We start from the raw sequence: 20308 nt of genomic DNA on the forward strand, positions 1-20308 counted from the left end.
GGGAACGGGATTGGTGTGTGTTAATGTAGGTCAATGAGTACAGGGGTGATAGGGGAAAGGGACTTGGTGTGCGTTAATGTAGATCTGTGAGTACAGGGGTGATTGGGGAACGGGACTTGGTGTCTGTTAATGTAGTTCAGTGAGCACAGGGGTGATAGGGGAACAGGACTTGGTGTGTGATAATGTAGGTCAGTGAGTACAGGGGTGATAGGGGAACGGGATTGGTGTGTGTTAATATAGGTCAATGAGTACAGGGGTGATAGGGGAAAGGGACTTGGTGTGTGTTAATGTAGGTCACTGAGTACAGGGGTGATAGGGGAACGGGATTGGTGTGTGTTAATATAGGTCAGTGAGTACAGGTGTGATAGGGGAACAGGACTTGGAGTGAGTAAATGTAGATCCATTCGTACAGGGGGTGACAGGGGAATGGGACTTGGTGTGTGTTAATGCAGGTCAGTGAGTACAGCGGTGATAGGGGAACAGGACTTGGGGTGTGTTGATGTAGATCTGTGAGTACAGGGGTGATAGGGGAACAGGACTTGGTGTGTGTTAATGTAGGTCAGTGAGTACAGGGGTGATAGGGGAACAGGACTTGGTGTGTTTTAATGTAGGTCAGTGAGCACAGGGGTGATAGGGGAATGGGACTTGGTGTGTGTTGATGTAGGTCAGTGAGCGCAGGGGGGTGAAACGGGAACGGGACTTGGTGTGCGTTAATGTAGATCTGTGAGTACAGGGGTGATAGGGGAACAGGACTTGGTGTGTGTTAATGTAGGTCAGTGAGTACAGGGGTGATAGGGGAACGGGACTTGATGTGTGTTAATGTACATCAGTGAGCACAGGGGTGATAGGGGAACGGGTGTAGGTTTGTGTTAATGTAGGTTAGTGGGCACAGGAGTGATAGGGGAACGGGACTTGGTGTGTGTTAATGTAGGTCAGTGAGTACAGGGGTGATAGGGGAACGGGACTTGATGTGTGTTAATGTACATCAGTGAGTACAGGGGTGATAGGGGAATGGGACTTGGTGTGTGTTAATGTAGTTCAGTGAGTACAGGGGTGATAGGGGAACAGGACGTGGTGTGTGTTAATGTAGGCCAGTGAGCACAGGGGTGATAGGGGAACAGCACTTTATGTCTGTTAATGTAGGTCAGTGAGCACAGGGGTGATAGGGGAACGGGACTTGGTGTGTGTTAATGTAGGTCAGTGAGTACAAGGGTGATAGGGGAATGGGACTTGATGTGTGTTAATGTAGGTCAGTGAGTACAAGGGTGATAGGGGAATGGGACTTGGTGTGTGTTATTGTAGGTCAGTGAGTACAAGGGTGATAGGGGAATGGGACTTGGTGTGTGTTAATGTAGGTCAGTGAGTACAGGGGTAAAAGGGGAATGGGACTTGGTGTGTGTTAATGCAGGTCAATGTGTACAGGGGTGATAGGGGAACAGGACTTGATGTGTGTTAATGTAGGTCATTGAGTACAGGGGTGATAGTTGAATGGGACTTGGTGTGTTAATGGGACAGTGCGTGTTAAGATTGGACAGCTGGGTTTTGGATGATGTGAAGTTTACAGAGGGCTGAAGGTGGGAGGTACGTTGGCCAGGAGAATATTGGAAAAGTTAAATCTGGAGGTAATGAAGATAACAGAAACTCCCCCTCGCAGACCCACCTGTCTCTCTCTCCGTGCCACCTCCTGTAGCACTCTCTTTGTGGAGCAGAGCTCATTACTAAGAGCTGTCAGCGTGTCCTGTGTCTGCTCATTCCTCTCCCAAGCCCCATGCTCTGCCTGGTCCAGCTCTGATTTCAGGGTCACCACCTTCTGAGCTGCTTTCTCCTTTATTGTTTCCAGTTTCTCCAGGGATTCGCTCAACTTCTCGATCGTCCTGTTCTGTTCCTTGGTCTTCGCCTTTGGGAAGATTACCAGTTGTAAGGAATTATTTGGAAACCAGCTTCCCTCCAGTGGTGCAGTGGGTTAATGTCCCTCGCCTGCCCAGCTCGGTACTGAATGATACAGCTTACAAAGGCTGCAGATTCACAGTGGCAGCACAGTCTATGCCATGTTAACCGGACATAGTTGGGCAGCATTTGATGATCCCCTCTGACCCCTGGTATGTGTTTCCGTGTGTGTATACACACATCTGTATGCATGCATGTACGTGTACATGTGTATGTTCTTATACTTGTGTGTGTGTGTGTGTGTATGTATATAAAAGAAATGTTTGCATTTCTTTGGCACCTTTCACAACTCCAGGAGGTCCCAAAGCACCAGTCAATCAAGTACATTTTGAAGTGTATTCATTGTTGTAATGTAGGAAACGGGGCTGCTCCCATATAAAGAAATGTGATAATGATCAGATCAGCTGTTTTTAGTGATATTGATTGATGGGTAAATATTGGCCAATCCACTGGGGAGAACTCGCCTGCTCCTCTTCAAAATAGCGGCTGTGGGCTCTTTTATGTCTTGAGAGGGAAGACTGGTTCTCGGTTTAACACCTCATTGGAAAGATGGCACCTCCAAGATTGCAGTACTCCCTCTGTACTGCACTGGAAGTATCAATCTGGATTTTTGTGCTCAAGTCTCTGGAATGGGACTAGACCTTCTGACTTGTGTGTGAGTGAATGTGTGTGAGATCATGGAGAGAAGCCAGACCCAGGGAATCCTATACAGGCCCCTCTCCCTGTAGGATTCCCTTTCCTGTATAGTTCCCTTTCCCTATGGGATCTCTTCTCCCTGTAGGATCCCATCTCCCTGTAGGGTCCCCTTTCCTTGTGGGCTCCCCGCTCCCTGTTGGATCCCTTCTCCCTCTAGGATCCCCCCCTCCCGGAAGGGTCGCCACTCCCTGAAGGCTCCCCACATCCCGTTGAATCCCTTCTCCCCATAGGATCCCATTTCCCTGTAGGGTCGCCTTTCCTGTCGGCTCTCCTGTCCCTGGAGGGGCCCCTAACCCCACACAGATGACACTCACTTTAAGAGTGATGATTTCTGCACACTTCGCTCTCAGACTCTGGTTGGTGATCTTCGTCTCACTCAGCTCCTCCTGCAACCTCTGCATTTTCTGCTGTAGTTTTGAAAGTGCCTTGTCCTTTTCCCTGTGTCCAGCCATCGTGTCCCAGGCTGGTGTCCTTGCTTCCAGCTGGCCCAGTTTGGCGGTCAGCAGCTCGATCTGTCGTTTGCTGCTCTTCAGCTTCTCCCTCTGAGATGTCACCTGTCAAAGAGAAAGGTGATGATGCAACTGAACCAGGCACAATATACTCAAAAAAATGACAACACGGCCATTTGCCATCTGGCATAACCAGTCCATGTTGGCATTTACCCTCCACACAAACAAATAGTCACAATCACGTCTACCCACCCTGATTCCAACTTTTTTTATTCATTCATGGGATATGGGCATCACTGGCTAGCCCAGCAATTATTGTCCATTCCTAATTTCCCCTGAGAAGGTGGTGGTGAGCTGCCTTCTTGAACCGCTGCAGTCCATGTGGGGTAGGTACACCCGCAGTGCTGTTAGGAAGGGAGTTCCAGGATTTTGACCCAGCGACAGTGAAGGAACGGCGATATAGTTCCAAGTCAGGATGGTGTGTGACTTGGAGGGGAACTTGCAGGTGGTGGTGTTCCCATGTATCTGCTGCCCTTGTCCTTCTAGTTGGTAGAGGTCGTGCGTTTGGAAGGTGCTGTTGAAGGAGGCTTGGCGAGTTGAAGTGCATCTTGTACATACTGCTGCCATTGTGCACTGGTTGTGGAGGGAGTGAATGTTTCAGGTGGGCTGCTTTGCCTTGGATGGTGTTGAACTTCTTGAGTGTTGTTGGAACTGCACCGATTCAGGCAAGTTCATCACACTCCTGACTTGTGCTTTTTAGATCATGGACATGCTTTGGGGAGTCAGGAGGTGACTTACCCGCCTCAGAATTCCCAGCTTCTGATCTGCTATAGGCACAATATTTATGTGGCTGATCCAGTTAAGTTCTGGTCAATGGTAACCCCAAGGATGTTGGTGGTGGGGATTCAGTGATGGTAATACCGTTGATTGTCAAGGGTCAAGGGGAGATGGTTAGGTTCACTCTTGTTGGAGATGGTCATTGCCTAGCACTTGTATGGCACAAAAGTTACTTGCCACTTATCAGCCTGAGCCTGAATGTTGCCCAGATCTTGCAGCATGTGGACACAGACTGCTTCAGTATCTGAGGAGAAACGAATGGTGCTGAACATTGTGCAATCATCAGCGAACATCTCCACTTCTGACCTTATGATGCAGGGAAGGTCATTGATGAAACAGCTGAAGATGGTTGGGCCGAGGACACTACCCAGAGGAACTCCTGCAGTGATGTACTGGGCTGAGATGAGCGGCCTCCAACAACCACAACCATCTTCCTTCGTGCTAGCTATAACTCCAACCAGTGGAGAGTTTTCCCCCTGATTCCCATTGATTTTAATTTTCTGAGTGCTTCTTGATGCCATACTTGGTAAAATGTTTTCTTGGAGTCAAGAGCAATCACTCTCATCTCACCTCTGGAATTCAGCTGGTTGGTCCATGTTTGTACCTAGGTTTTAATGAGGCCTGGAGCTGAGCATTTCTGGTGGAATCAAAATTGGGCATTGGTAATCAGGTTATTGCTGAGTAAGGGCTCCTCGATAGCACTGTCAATGGCATCTTCCATCACTTTACTGAAGGGTCAATAATTGGCCGAATTGGATTTTTCCTGCTTTTTGTGGACAGGACTTACCTTGGCAATTTTCCACCCTGTTGGGTAGATGCCAGTTTAGCTGGGGACGCAGCTAGTTCTGAAACACAAGTCTTCAACAGTACAGCCAGGATGTTGTCATAACCCATAGCCTTTACTGTAACCAGTGCCTTCAGCCGTTTCTTAATATCACATGGAGAGAATTGAATTGTCTGAAGACTGGCATCTGTGATGCTGGGGACTTCAGGAGGAGGCCGAGATGGATCATCCACTCAGCACTTCTGGCTGAAGATCACTGCAAACCTTGTCTTTTGCACTGATTGCTGCACTCCACCATCGTTGAGGATGGGGATATTCGTGAAGCCTCCTCCTCCTGTCAGTACATACATACATGTAGCATGTATACATGTATGCATGTACCTCCATACATGTAGCGTCACCAGGTTGGCACCTTATTTTTAGCTATGACTGGTGCTGCTCCTGACATGCTCTCCTACATTTCTCATTAAACTAGAATTGGTCCCGTGGTTTGATGGTAATAGGAACATAGGAGCAACGGTAGGCCATTCAGCCCATCAGGCCTGCTCTGCCATTCTATGATCATGGCTGATCATCCACATCAATGCCTTTTTCCCACAGTATCCCCATATCCCCTTAGGTCATTTGAATTTAGAAATCTGTCAATCTCTGCTTTAAACATACTCAATGACTGAGCTTCCACAGCCCTCTGGGGTAGAGAATTCCAAAGTTTCACAACCCTCTGAGAGTAAAGAAATTTCTCCTCATCTCGGTCCTAAGTGGCTTCCCCCTTATTTTGAAATTGTGTCCCCTGGATCTAGACTCCCCAACCAGGGGAAACATCTTAGCTGCATCTACCCTATAAGTATTTTGTATGTTTCAATGAGATCACCTCTCATTCTTTGAAACTCTACAGAATACAGGCCCAGTTTCCCCAAGCTTTCTCCCGCCATCCCGGGAACAAGTCTAGTGAACTTTCGCTGCACTCCCTCTTTGGCAATCATATCCTTCCTAAGGTAAGGGGACCAAAACTGCACACAGTACTCCAGGTGTGGTCTAACCAAGGTTTTATACAATTGAAGCAAGACTTCACTACTCCTGTACTCAAATCCTCTTGCGATAAAGGCTAACATACCATTAGCCTTCTTAATTGCTTGCTGCACCTGCATGTTAGTTTTCGATGACATATTGACAAGGACTTCCAGGTCCCTTTGTACTTCTGCACTTTCTAATCTCTTAGCATTTAAGAAATACTCTGCACATCAATTCCTCCTACCAAAGTGGATAACCTCACATTTTTCCACATTACATTCCATCTGTAATGTTCTTGCCCACTCACTAAGTCTGTCCAAATCCCCTTGAAGCCACTTTGCATCTTCCTCACAACACGCATTCCACCTAGTTTTTTGTCATCCACGAACTTGGAAATATTACATACGAACAAACGAATTAAGAGCAGAAGTAGGCTATTCGGCCCCTCGAGCCTGCTCTATCATTCAATAAGATCATGGCTGATCTGTTTGTGTCTCAAATTCCACACTCCCATCTACCCCCCATAACCTTTGATTTCCTTGCCTAATGAGAATCCATCTACCTCCACCTTAAAAATATTCAATGACCCTGCCTCTACTACCTTCTGAAGCAGAGTTCCAAAGTCACATAACACTCTGAGAGAAAAAATTTCTCCTCATCTTTGTCCTAAAACGCTCCCCCACTAATTTTAAAATAGTGCCCCCTAGTTCTGGACTCACCCACAAGAGGAAACATCCCTTCCACATCCACCTTGTCAAGACCATTCAGGATCTTATATACTTCAATCAAGTCTCCCCTCACTCTTCTAAACTTCAGTGAAAACAAGCCCAGTCTGTCCAACCTTTCCTCATAAGACAACCCGCTCATTCCAGGTATCAATCTAATAAACCTTCTCTGAACCGCCTCCAACGTATTTACTTCCTTCCTTAAATATGGAGACCAAAACTGCACACAGTATTCGAGATGTGGTCTCACCGATGCCCTGTATAACTGAAGCATAACATCCTTACTTTTATTTTCAATTCCTCTGGTAATAAAGGATAGCATTCCATTAGCCTTCTTTATTACTTGCTGTACCTGCATACTGTGACTCATGCACTATTTTATCTAGATCTCTCTGCACTCAGAATTCTGCACTTGTTCTCTGTTTATTCTTTTTTATTCTTCCTGCAAAAGTGAACAACTTCACATTTTCCTACATTGTACTCCATCTGCCAGATTTTTGCCCACTCACTGAACCTATCTATATCAGTCTGCAATCTCCTTATGTCCTCTTCACAACATACTTTCCTACCTATCTTTGTTTCATCTGTAAATTTAGCTACCACGCCATCGCTCCCCTCATCTAAGTCATTGATATAAATTGTAAAAAGTTGAGGCCGCAGCACAGACCCCTGCGGGACTCCACCCGCCACATCCTGCTACTCAGTAAAGGACCCATTTATGCATACTCTCTGTTTTCTGCCAGCCAGCCAATCTTCTATCCATGCTAATATGTTATCCCCTATACCCTGAGCTCCTACTTTGCACAATAACCTTTTATCTGGCACCTTGTCAAATGCCTTCTGGAAATCCAAGTACTGTACGTCAACAGGCTCCCCTTTATCCACAGCGCATGTTACTCCTTCAAAGAACTCCAATAAATTAGTTAAACATGATTTCCCTTTCACAAAACCATGCTGACTATTCGCAATTACCTTGAGTTTTCTAAGTGCCCAGCTATAGCCCCCTTAATGATCAATTCTAACACCTTCCCCACAACAGACATCGAGCTAACTGGCCTATAATGACTTGTTTTCTTTCTCCCCCCCGCCCTCCACTTCTTGAATAGAGGGGTTATATTTGCTACTTTCCAGTCTGATTGAACCTTTCGAGAATCCAGCGAATTTTGAAAAACTAACACCAACGCATCTACTACCTCATTATGTCAGCCCACAGCTCCATCAGTTCGCTCAGCACTGTATCCCTGGTATTTGTAATTTCACCAAGTTCCTCTCTTCTTTCCACCTCCTGATTTACAGTTATTCCTGGAATGTTTTTTGTATCCTCTATAGTGAAGACAGAAGCAAAATATCTATGCATTTCATTCGCCATTTCCTTATTATCTACTATTAACTCTTCATGCTCACTCTCTAGAGGACCAACACTCTCTTTACTTACTCTTTTCCTTTTTAAATACCTGTAGAAACTCTTGCTATCTGTTTTGAACATTTCTAGCTAGCTTCCTCTCATACTCTAATTTCTTTCTCCTAATTAATCTTTTAGTCATTCTCTGCTGCTCTTTACATTCTGACCAATCATCAGAACTGCCACTCATCTTTGTGCAGTTATTAGAATTTTTTTTTTTTTAGAATTAGAATATTACAGCGCAGTACAGGCCCTTCGGCCCTCGATGTTGCGCCGATCATCTGACCTACACTATTCCATTTACATCCATATGTCTATCCAATGACCACTTAAATGCCCTTAAAGTTGGCGAGTCTACTACTGTTGCAGGCAGGGCGTTCCACGCCCCTACTACTCTCTGCGTAAAGAAACTACCTCTGACATCTGTCCTATATCTTTCACCCCTCAACTTAAAGCTATGTCCCCTCGTGTTTGCCATCCTCATCCGAGGAAAAAGACTCTCACTATCCACCCTATCTAACCCACTGATTATCTTATATGTCTCTATTAAGTCACCTCTCCTCCTCCTTCTCTCTAACGAAAACAACCCCAAGTCCCTCAGCCTTTCCTCGTAAGACCTTCCTTCCATACCAGGCAACATCCTAGTAAATCTCCTCTGCACCCTTTCCAAAGCTTCCACATCCTTCCTATAATGTGGTGACCAGAACTGCACGCAATACTCAAGGTGCGGCGTCACCAGAGTTTTGTACAGCTGCATGATGACCTCGTGGCTCCGAAACTCGATCCCCCTACTAATAAAAGCTAACACACCATATGCCTTCTTAACAGCCCTATTAACCTGGGTAGCAACTTTCAGGGATTTATGTACCTGGATACCAAGATCTCTCTGCTCATCTACACTACCAAGAATCTTCCCATGAGCCCAGTACTCTGCATTGCTGTTACTCCTTCCAAAGTGAATCACCTCACACTTCTCCGCATTAAACTCCATTTGCCATCTCTCAGCCCAGCTCTGCAGCCTATCTATGTCCCTCTGTACCCTACAACACCCTTCGACACTATCCACAACTCCACCGACCTTCGTGTCATCCGCAAATTTACTAACCCACCCTTCTACACCCTCATCCAGGTCATTGATAAAAATGACAAACAGCAGTGGCCCCAAAACAGAACATTGCGGTACACCACTAGTAACTAAACTCCAGGATGAACATTTGCCATCAACCACCACCCTCTGTCTTCTTTCAGCTAGCCAATTTCTGATCCAAAGCTCTAAATCACCTTCAACCCCATACTTCCGTATTTTCTGCAATAGCCTACCGTGGGGAACCTTATCAAACGCCTTACTGAAATCCATATACACCACATCCACGGCTTTACCCTCATCCACCTGTTTGGTCACCTTCTCGAAAAACTCAATAAGGTTTGTGAGGCACGACCTACCTTTCACAAAACCGTGCTGACTATCGCAAATGAACTTATTCTTTTCAAGATGATTATAAATCCTGTCTCTTATAACCTTTTCCAACATTTTACCCACAACCGAAGTAAGGCTCACAGGTCTATAATTACCAGGGCTGTCTCTACTCCCCTTCTTGAACAAGGGGACAACATTTGCTATCCTCCAGTCCTCCGGCACTACTCCTGTCGACAATGACGACATAAAGATCAACAACAACGGCTCTGCAATCTCCTCCCTGGCTTCCCAGAGAATCCTAGGATAAATCCCATCTGGCCCAGGGGACTTATCTATTTTCACTCTTTCCAAAATTGCTAACACCTCCTCCTTGTGAATCTCAATCCCATCTAGCCTAGTAGGCTGTATCTCAGTAATCTCCTCAGCAACATTTTCTTTTTCTACTGTAAATACTGACGAAAAATATTCATTTAACGTTTCCCCTATCTCCTCTGATTCCGCACACAACTTCCCACTACTATCCTTGATTGGCCCTGTTCTAACTCTTATCATTCGTTTATTCCTGATATACCTATAGAAAGCCTTAGGGTTTTCTTTGATCCTATCCGCCAATGACTTCTCGTGTCCTCTCCTTGCTCTTCTTAGCCCTCCCTTTAGATCCTTCCTGGCTAGCTTGTAACTCTCAAGCGCCCTAACTGAGCCTTCACGTCTCATCCTAACATAAGCCGCCCTCTTCCTCTTGACAAGCGCTTCAACTTCTTGAGTAAACCACGGCTCCCTCGCTCGACAACTTCCTCCCTGCCTGACAGGTACATACTTATCAAGGACACGCATTAGCTGCTCCTTGAATAAGCTCCACATTTCGTTTGTGCCCATCCCCTGCAGTTTCCTTCCCCATCCTACACATCCTAAATCTTGCCTAATCGCGTCATAATTTCCTTTCCCCCAGCTATAATTCTTGCCCTGCGGTATATACCTGTCCCTGCCCATCGCTAAGGTAAACCTAACCGAATTGTGATCACTATCGCCAAAGTGCTCACCTACATCTAAATTGAACACCTGGCCGGGTTCATTACCCAGTACCAAATCCAATGTGGCATCGCCCCTGGTTGGCCTGTCCACATACTGTGTCAGAAAACCCTCCTGCACACACTGGACAAAAACAGACCCATCTAAAGTACTCGAACTATAGTATTTCCAGTCAATATTTGGAAAGTTAAAGTCCCCCATAACCACTACCCTGTTACTCTCGCTCCTGTCGAGAATCATCTTCGCTATCCTTTCCTCTACATCTCTGGAACTATTTGGAGGTCTATAAAAGACTCCCAACAGGGTGACCTCACCTCTCCTGTTTCTAACCTCGGCCCATACTACCTCAGTGGACGAGTCCTCAAACGTCCTTTCTGCCGCTGTAATACTTTCCTTGATTAACAATGCCACACCCCCCCCCTCTTTTACCCTCTTCTCTGTTCTTACTGAAACATCTAAATCCCGGAACCTGCAACATCCATTCCTGCCCCTGCTCTACCCATGTCTCTGAAATGGCCACAACATCAGGATCCCAGGTACCAACCCATGCTGCAAGCTCACCCACCTTATTCCGGATGCTCCTGGCGTTGAAGTAGACACACTTTAAACCAAGTTCTTGCTTGCCAGTGCCCTCTTGCGTCCCTGTAACCTTATCCCCTACCTCACTACTCTCAACAGCCTGTACACTGGAACTACAATTTAGGTTCCCATTCCCCTGCTGATTTAGTTTAAACCCCCCCGAAGAGCACTAACAAATCTCCCCCCCAGGATATTGGTACCCCTCTGGTTCAGGTGAAGACCATCCTGTTTGTAGAGGTCCCACCTACCCCAGAAAGAGCCCAATTATCCAGGAAACCAAAACCCTCCCTCCTACACCATCCCTGCAGCCACGTGTTCAACTCCTCTCTCTCCCTATTCCTCTCTTCGCTAGCACGTGGCACAGGCAACAACCCAGAGATAACAACTCTGGTTGTTCTCGCTCTAAGCTTCCACCCTAGCTCCCTGAATTTCTGCCTTAAATCCCCATCTCTCTTCCTACCTATGTCGTTGGTGCCTATGTGGACCACGACTTGGGGGGAAGTTATATGCCTTTTCCTTAAGTTTGATGCTTTCCTTAACTTCTTTAGTTAACCATGGATGGTGGGTCCTCCCCTTAGAATTTTTCTTCATAGTAGGAATATACTTTTCTGAGTATTCTGAAATATCCCCTTAAATGTCTGCCACTGCTTCTCTATTGATCTATCTCCGAGCCTAGTAACCCAGTTCACTTCAGTTAGCTCAGCTTTCATGCCCACATAGTTGCCCTTATTGAAGTTTAAAATACTAGTCTTAGACCCACTCTTTTCTCTTTCAAACTGGATGTAAAATTCAATCGTATTGTTGTCGCTGCTACCTACAGGTCATTAATTAATCCTGTCAACATTACACAATACCAAAATAAAAGCAAAATACTGCGGATGCTGGAAATCTGAAATAAAAACAAGAAATGCTGGAACCACTCAGCAGGTCTGGCAGCATCTGTGGAAAGAGAAGCAGAGTTAACGTTTCGGGTCAGTGACCCTTCTTCGGAACTAGCAAATATTAGAAATGTCAAAGGTTATAAGCAAGTGAACCGGGGGTGGGGCAAGAGATAACAAAGGAGAAGGTGTAGATTGGACAAGGTCACATAGCTGACCAAGGGGGTCATGGAGCAAAGGCAAACAATATGTTAATGGTGTGTTGAAAGACAATTAGTACAGGTAGGATGTTAACGAACTGAAGAATGAGCAGCAGCAAGTACAAACATGAAAAAAAACGGTGGGTAAGCAAACTGAACAAACTACAATGAAATGAAATAAACAAAAGAAAAAAAATTGTAAAAAATGTAAAAAAGAAAAAATAACTAAAAATAAAAGTAAAATGGGGGGCCCGTCATGCTCTGAAATTATTGAACTCAATGTTCAGTCCGGCAGGCTGTAGTGTGCCTAATCGGAAAATGAGATGCTGTTCCTCGAGCTTGCGTTGATGTTCACTGGAACACTGCAGCAAGCCCAGGATAGAGATGTGAGCATGAGAGCAGGGGGGAGTGTTGAAATGGCAAGCAACCGGAAGCTCAGGGTCCTGCTTGCTGACTGAGCGGAGGTGTTCCGCAAAGCGTTCACCCAGTCTGCGTTTGGTCTCCCCAATGTAGAGGAGACCACATTGTGAGCAGCGAATACAGTATACTATATTGAAAGAAGTACAAGTAAATCACTGCTTCACCTGAAAGGGGTGTTTGGGGCCTGGGATAGTGAGGAGAGAGGAGGTAAATATGCAGGTATTACACCTCCTGCGATTGCAGGGGAAGGTGCCATGGGACGGGGATGAGGTGGTGGGAGTAATGGAGGAGTGGACCAGGGTTTCACGGAGGGAATGATCCCTTCGGAATGCTGACAGGGGAAGGGAGGGGAAGATGTGTTTGGTAGTGGCATCATGCTGGAGGTGGCGGAAATGGCGGAGGATGGTCCTTTGGATATGGAGGCTGATGGGGTGGAAAGTGAGGACAAGGGGAACCCTGTCACGGTTCTGGGAGGGATGGGAAGGGGTGAGGGTAGAGGTGCGGGAAATGGGCCGGACACGGTTGAGGGCCCTGTCAACAACAGTGGGGGGGAGTCCTCGGTTGAGGAAAAAGGAGGTCATATCAGAAGCACCGTCATGGAAGGTAGCATCATCAGAGCAGATGCGTCAGAGATGGAGAAACTGGGAGAATGGAATGGAGTCCTTACAGGAGGTAGGGTGTGAAGAAGTGTAGTCGAGGTAGCTGTGGGAGTCGGTGGGCTTATAATGGATATTAGTAGACAACCTATCCCCAGAGATCGAGACAGAGAAGTCGAAGAAGGGAAGGGAAGTGTCAGAGATGGACCAATACCAAGTTACACAATACCAAGTCTAATATAACCTGTGCTTTGGTTGGTTCCAGAACGTGCTGCTCTAAGAAACTATCTTGAAAGCATTATATGAACTCCTCATCCAGGCTATTATTGCCAGTCTGATTTTTCCAGTTTATATGTAGATTAAGATCACCCATGATTACTGCCATCCCTTTATCACAAGCATCCAATATTTCTTGATGTATACTTCGTCCTACATTATGGTTACTGTTAGCGGGCCTGTAGACCACTCCCACTAGTGACTTCTTTCTCCTACTATTCCTCATCTCTGAACTGATTCTACATCCTGATCTCCTGAACCAAGGTCATCTCTAACTATTGCACCAATGCCATTCTAGATTAGCAGTGCTACCCCTCTACCTTTATCTAGCTTTCTATCCTTCTTGAATGTCATAAACCTCTCAATATTCAGGACCCAATCCTTGTCATCGTGCAGCCACGTCTCCGTAATGGCTATCAGATCATATTTACTTACTTCAATGTCCGCTATCAGTTCATCTACTTTGTTATGAATACTACGTGCATTCAGATACAGAGCCTTTAGTTTTGTCTTTTTGTTATCTTTGTAACATCTAGTCTTGACTACATTTGGTCCCCATATCCAAATCATTGATATATATTGTGAACAGCTGGGCCCCAAGTACTGATCCTTGCGGTACCCCACTAGTCACAGCTTGCCAACGCGAGAATGGCCCGTTTATTCCGACTCCCTATTTTCTGCCTGTTAACGAATCCTTAATCCATGCCAGTATTTTACCTCCTTAATGGTAGAGTGAGGGATATGCCAGGCCATGAGGTTACAGATTGTGAGTGAATACAATGCTGCTGCTGCTGCTGCTGATGACCCACAGCGCATCATGGATGCCCAGTTTTCAGCTTCTAGATCTGTTCTGACCCTATCCCATTGAGCACAGTGGTAGTGCCACACAACTCAATGGAGGGTATCCTCAGTGTGAAGACGGGACTTCGTCGCAATTACCTTGTGGTGCGGTGGTCACTCCGACCAATACTGTCATGGACAAATGCATCTCTGACAGGTAGCTCGGTGAGGACGAGGTCATGTAGGTTTTTACCTTGTGTTGCTTCCCTCACCACCTGCTGCAGACCCAGCCTGGCAGATATGTCCTTCAGGATTCGGCCAGCTCGGTCAGTAGTGGTGCTACTGAGCCATTCTTGGTGATGGACATTGAAGTCTCCCACACAGAGTACATTTTTCTGTGCCCTTGCTACCCCAGTGCTTCTTTCAAGTGCTGTTCAACATGGAGGAGTACTGATTCATCAACTGAGGGTGGGCGGTAGGTGGTAATCAGCAGGAGGTTTCCCTGGCCATGTTTGACCTGATGCCATGAGACTTCATGAGTCAATGACTTCACCCTCTCGACTGTGTACCACTGTGCCTGCCTCTACTAGTTCTGTCCAGGATGTACCCAAGAATGATGATAGAGGAGCCTGGGACATTGTCGGTAAGATATGATTTGGTGAGTATGACTATGTCAGGCTGTTGCTTGATGAGTCTGTGAGACAGCTCTCCCAATTTTGGCACAAGTCTGCAGATATTAGTGAGGAAGACTTTGCAGGGTTGACTGGGCAGGGCGTGCCTTTATTATGTCCTGTGTCTAGGTCAATGCCGGGTGGTCCATCCTGTTTTATTCTTATTAGACTTTTTCAGTACTAGGTCTTCAACTTTTTACAATTTATATAAATGACTTGGATGAAGGGACGGAAGGTATGGTTGCTAAATTTGTTGATGACACAAAGATAGGATGGAAAGTAAGTCATGAAGTGGACATAAGGGGGCTACAAAGGGAAATAGATAGGTTAACTGAGTGGGCAAAGACCTGGCAAATGGAGTATAATGTGGGAAAATGGGAAATTGTCCACTTTCACAGGAAGAATAAAAAAGAAGCATATTATCGAAATGGTGAGAGATTGCAGAGCTCTGATGCAGAGGGATCTGGCTGTCCCAGTGCATGAATCGCAAAAGGTTAGTATGAAGATACAGCAAGTAATTAGGAAAGCTAATAAAATGTTATTGTTTGCTGCAAGGGAAATTGAATACAAAAGTCGGGAGGTTATGCTTCAGTTATACAGAGCATTGGTGAGATCACATCTGGAGTACTGTGTACAGTATTTAAGGAAAGATGGAAATGCGTTGGAAGCAGTTCAGGGAAGGTTTACTAGACTAATACCTGGAATGGGCGGGTTGTCTTATGAGGAAAGATTGGACAGGATAGGCTTGTATCCGCTGGAGTTTAAAAGAGTAAGAGGCGACTTGATTGAAACATATAAGATTCTGAGGGGTCTCGACATGGTGGATGTGGAAAGAATGTTTCCTCTTGTGGGAGAATGTCGAACTAGGGGTCACTGTTTAAAAATAAGGAGTCGCCCATTTAAGACAGAGATGAGGAGAAATTTTTTCTCTCAGAGGTTCGTGAGTCTTTGGAATTCTCTTCCTCAAAAGGCAGTGGAAGCAGAGACTTTGAATATTTTTAAGGCAGAGGTAGATAGATTCTTGATAAGCAAAGGGGTGAAAAGTTACCGGGGGTAGGCGGTAATGTGGAGTCGAAGTTACAATCAGATCAGGGGCCGAGTAGCCTACTCCTGCTACGTATGTTCATATGTTTGTTCGTATGGCTTGCAAGGCCGTTTCAGAGAGCAGTTAAGAGTCAACCACATTGTTCTGGGCCTGGAGTCACATGTAGGCCAGACTGGGTAAGGAAAATAGATTTCCTTCCCTAAAGGATGTTAGTGAATCAGATGGGTTCACACTCAGCACCTCATACTTTGGTACAGGTACAAATCAGTCTTTTAAAGTAAATTTTTATCTTTAAGCGAGGAAAACCAGTAATTCCCGGTTGGTTTTTCGAATCTTGATGCCTGGCTCATCCCCAAAGGCAGGAGACCTCAGAACCTCAGCAACAGCAAAATTTAAATGTGTTATTTGCTTCACATCAACCAGTGACTTGATAGACCTGAACACTATGGATATAGAAACCAGAGACCAGAGACCTTTATCAGTGATATCTATCCTCTGCCCACCAATTACTCAGAAAATGCAATGATATTTTCATTCTGTGGTCAATAGAGTGTATTAAATGTCACACCTGCAGCTGTCGCACTGTATGTGACCTTTTCAGGAAGGAATAACACTGCCCCCACCCTCGATACAGACTGTGGACCAGACAGGCTAAAAGGAATCAACTCAGATCAGGAATAATCCTGTTCAAACTACACAGCAAGAATTGAAAATGAGACATAGTAATGAGGTACATGAAGGGGAAAATAATTATTTTTAAAAGTACTCAATGTTCTTGTGCCCATTGTGAGCCCACTGTCTGTAGAAAATGAGAAAAGTATTTCATTCTTCACAGGCCAGCTAACTGCTGTAAATTGGATTGTCCTGGTGAAACCTCTGCTCAGGTATTTTGTGTTGCTAATTGCCCAAACTGACACATCCTGCAGTCAAGTGGAGAGTTAATAGTGAGAGAGGTTTCTGGATCTGAGCAGAAAGTTGTTAATCTGTATGGCTGATATCGCCAAGAGAATCACACTCCCTGCTACGAGCCAAATTTTGCGGCCAATGTTTTCAGTGTGGATCCTTCATCAGAAGTTATAACTTGTTCTAATGTTTGAAGAGAACATTTGAAGCACATCAGGAGACTTTCTGAGACACATTGTCAAGACTTTACCAACACTCAATCAACATCTACTCTGGAAATTCTCTGAGGACTTCACCTAAAACGAACGAACCTCGCCAGTGTCACTGCCCCTGCTGGAGTTCGGAACACATCCCGTGCTGAAGGTACCATTGCCAGATGGCGAAGATGTATCATCAATAAGTCTTCCTTTCATCAAGATGGAACACCTATGACTAGATTCGCTGTTTGTACCCCTCATGGTGTTAGGTGGCACAAGTGTACCCCCTCGTTCTGCTCAGTATGCTGCTTGGTCGAACAGCTGTGAAGGATGTGACCCACCAGCCTGTCAATAGCTGGTCAGATAGTGCCCACACTGTTAATAACATATTGTCTCTGCCGCTGTACCATGAAGATAATTTTAAAACATCCAACAGGAAAGATGTAATAAACTCATCAATAAAAAAAAACGGGGTTAGGTACAAAGTAAAGCTCCCTCTACACTGTCCCCGTCAAATACTCCTAGGGCAGATACAGCACGAGTTAGATACACAGTAGAGTTCCTTCTACACTGTCCCCATCAAACACTCCCAAGACAGGTACAGCACGGGGTTAAATACAGAGTAAAGCTCCCTCTACACTGTCCCCATCAAACACTCCCAGGACAGGTACAGCACGGGGTTAAATACAGAGTAAAGCTCCCTCTACACTGTCCCCATCAAACACTCCCAGGACAGGTACAGCATGGGTTCGCGCCCGGGTGTCCCTGGAAAAGGAGCATGCGGTGTCCGCCGGTACACTTGAGGCCTTCCGTGACCGGAGGGCACCGCAGGGACTGAAGTGCATTGTCGACGCCGAGAATGGCATTTTAATTTGAGTCTTTGTTTATTTCTGTTTTTAATAAAGTTATTTTAAAAATATAAGTATGTATATAAAGGGGGCCTGAGCAATAAAGGCCCCCTCGACATGAAAAATATAAAAGGGGCCTGGGGTATAAAGGCCACCTTAAAAACAAACCGGGGTTAGATACAAAGTAAAGCTCCGTCTATACTGTCCCCATCAAACACTCCCAGGACAGGTACAGCACAGGTGTTAGATACAGAGTAAAGCTCCCTCTACACTGTCCCCCAGCAAACACTCCCAGGACAGGTACAGTACAGGTTAGATCCAGAGTAAAGCTCCCTCTACACTGTCCCCATCAAACTCTCCCAGGACAGGTACAGCACAGGTGTTAGATACAGAGTAAAGCTCCCTCTACACTGTCCCCATCAAACTCTCCCAGGACAGGTACAACACAGGTGTTAGATCCAGAGTAAAGCTCCCTCTACACTGTCCCCATCAAACTCTCCCAGGACAGGTACAGCACAGGTGTTAGATACAGAGTAAAGCTCCCTCTACACTGTCCCATCAAACACTCCCAGGACAGATACAGTACAGGTGTTAGATACAGAGTAAAGCTCCCTCTACACTGTCCCCATCAAAAACTCCCAGGACAGGTACAGTACAGGTTAGATCCAGAGTAAAGCTCCCTCTACACTGTCCCCATCAAACTCTCCCAGGACAGGTACAGCACAGGTGTTAGATACAGAGTAAAGCTCCCTCTACACTGTCCCATCAAACACTCCCAGGACAGATACAGTACAGGTGTTAGATACAGAGTAAAGCTCCCTCTACACTGTCCCCATCAAAAACTCCCAGGACAGGTACAGTACAGGTTAGATCCAGAGTAAAGCTCCCTCTACACTGTCCCCATCAAACTCTCCCAGGACAGGTACAGCACAGGTGTTAGATACAGATTAAAGCTCCCTCTACACTGTCCCATCAAACACTCCCAGGACAGATACAGTACAGGTGTTAGATACAGAGTAAAGCTCCCTCTACACTGTCCCCATCAAAAACTCCCAGGACAGGTACAGTACAGGTTAGATCCAGAGTAAAGCTCCCTCTACACTGTCCCCATCAAACTCTCCCAGGACAGGTACAGCACAGGTGTTAGATACAGATTAAAGCTCCCTCTACACTGTCCCCATCAAACTCTCCCAGGACAGGTACAGCACAGGTGTTAGATACAGAGTAAAGCTCCCTCTACACTGTCCCCCATCAAACTCTCCCAGGACAGGTACAGTACAGGTTAGATCCAGAGTAAAGCTCCCTCTACACTGTAAAGAAAAAAGAAAAAAAAATGGGTTAGATACAGAGTAAAGCTCTTGCTGAATCAGTCTAAATCTATGAATAAAGTTTATTCCCTATTGGGATCACTTTTATGACATGATTCTCAATGGAGTTCAGATGCTCATTTCATGTAGAGCTCTTAGAGTGCGGGATATTCTGTGACCTCTTAAGTCCTTACGATGTCCTAGTGCATTCTAAAGCTGCACTTTACAGTGCCACACCATCAGTGAAACTCCAGGTAGTGCGTTACGACCAACACAGACCTTGTTTTGTAAAGTGTGCAGGAGCTCCTGGTTGCCACTGAGCCCCTCGACTTCCAACCCTGTGAGCTGCTGAGCCCTTGCCAACAGCCTCTGGCTCTGAGACTCCCAGTCATCTGCCAACGTGTCCTGCTCAACCTTCATACTCTCTGCCAGCTGTTGCAGGAAATTCACGTGCTGAAACAAAACAAAGTAAAAAAGGAAATAAAAACAGAAAGTGCTGGAAATACTCAGCAGGTCTGGCAGCATCTGCAGAGAGTGAAACAGAGTTAATGTTTCAGATCGATAGCCTTTCATCAGTTCCAACATTTTTTGTTTTTGTTTCAGATTTCCAGCATCTGTGGTATTTTGCTTTTGTACAGGACAAAGTAAAACATGTCTGAGGTTTCAGGCAAAGAGCATAGAAAAATAAATAATGAGGAGAGCCAACGGACAGTGGCTCAGTCTGATGTGGTATTAGAAAATACAGCACAGTAACAGGCCATTTGGCCCAACTGGTCTATGCCAATGTTTATGATCTCCATGAACCTCCTCCCACCCTACTTCATCTCATCCTATCAATATATCCTTCTGTTCCTTTCTCCCTCATGTGATTATCTACCTTACCCTAAAATGCATCTGTGCTATTCGCCTCCACAGAGACTACCACACTCTAAACACACTCTGGGTAAAGAAGTTTCTCCTGAATTTCCGATTGGATTTATGAGTAACTGTCTTACATTTATGACCCCTAGTTCTGGTCTCCCCCACAAGTGGAAACATATTCTCTATGTCTGCCCGATCAAACACTTTTATAAGAGTAAAGCTCTCACTACACTGTCCCATCAAACACTCCCAGGGCAGATGGCACAGGATAGATACAGAGTAAAGTGTCTTACCAGAAGCTTGACCAATTCACCACACCAACTGAGTGTCCCAATCGAGAAGGGCGGCCAGTCGCTGGTGTGATTCTCCGCCTTCGGACCCTGCAGAGATACCCGTACGTCAAGCGTCCTCCCATCCTCCAAGATGGTGTGCGCTGGTGACATATTTTTT

General features: G+C 45.7%; 1 protein-coding gene across 1 annotated transcript in view; it reads right to left on the minus strand.

The window, feature by feature from the left end:
• The window catches only part of LOC137374042 (coiled-coil domain-containing protein 170-like), a 94623-nt gene that overhangs the window by 7943 nt on the left and 66372 nt on the right, over positions 1 to 20308 (minus strand). Inside the window, exons 10-12 of the mRNA XM_068039825.1 lie at positions 19277 to 19450; positions 2958 to 3197; positions 1661 to 1897 (exon numbers count right to left, since the gene is read on the minus strand). Coding sequence (XP_067895926.1) covers positions 1661 to 1897; positions 2958 to 3197; positions 19277 to 19450 — 651 coding nt within the window. The remainder of the gene's footprint in view (positions 1 to 1660; positions 1898 to 2957; positions 3198 to 19276; positions 19451 to 20308) is intronic.

Source organism: Heterodontus francisci, chromosome 9 (assembly GCF_036365525.1).
Source record: "Heterodontus francisci isolate sHetFra1 chromosome 9, sHetFra1.hap1, whole genome shotgun sequence".
In the NCBI taxonomy this organism is placed as follows: Eukaryota; Metazoa; Chordata; class Chondrichthyes; order Heterodontiformes; family Heterodontidae; genus Heterodontus; species Heterodontus francisci.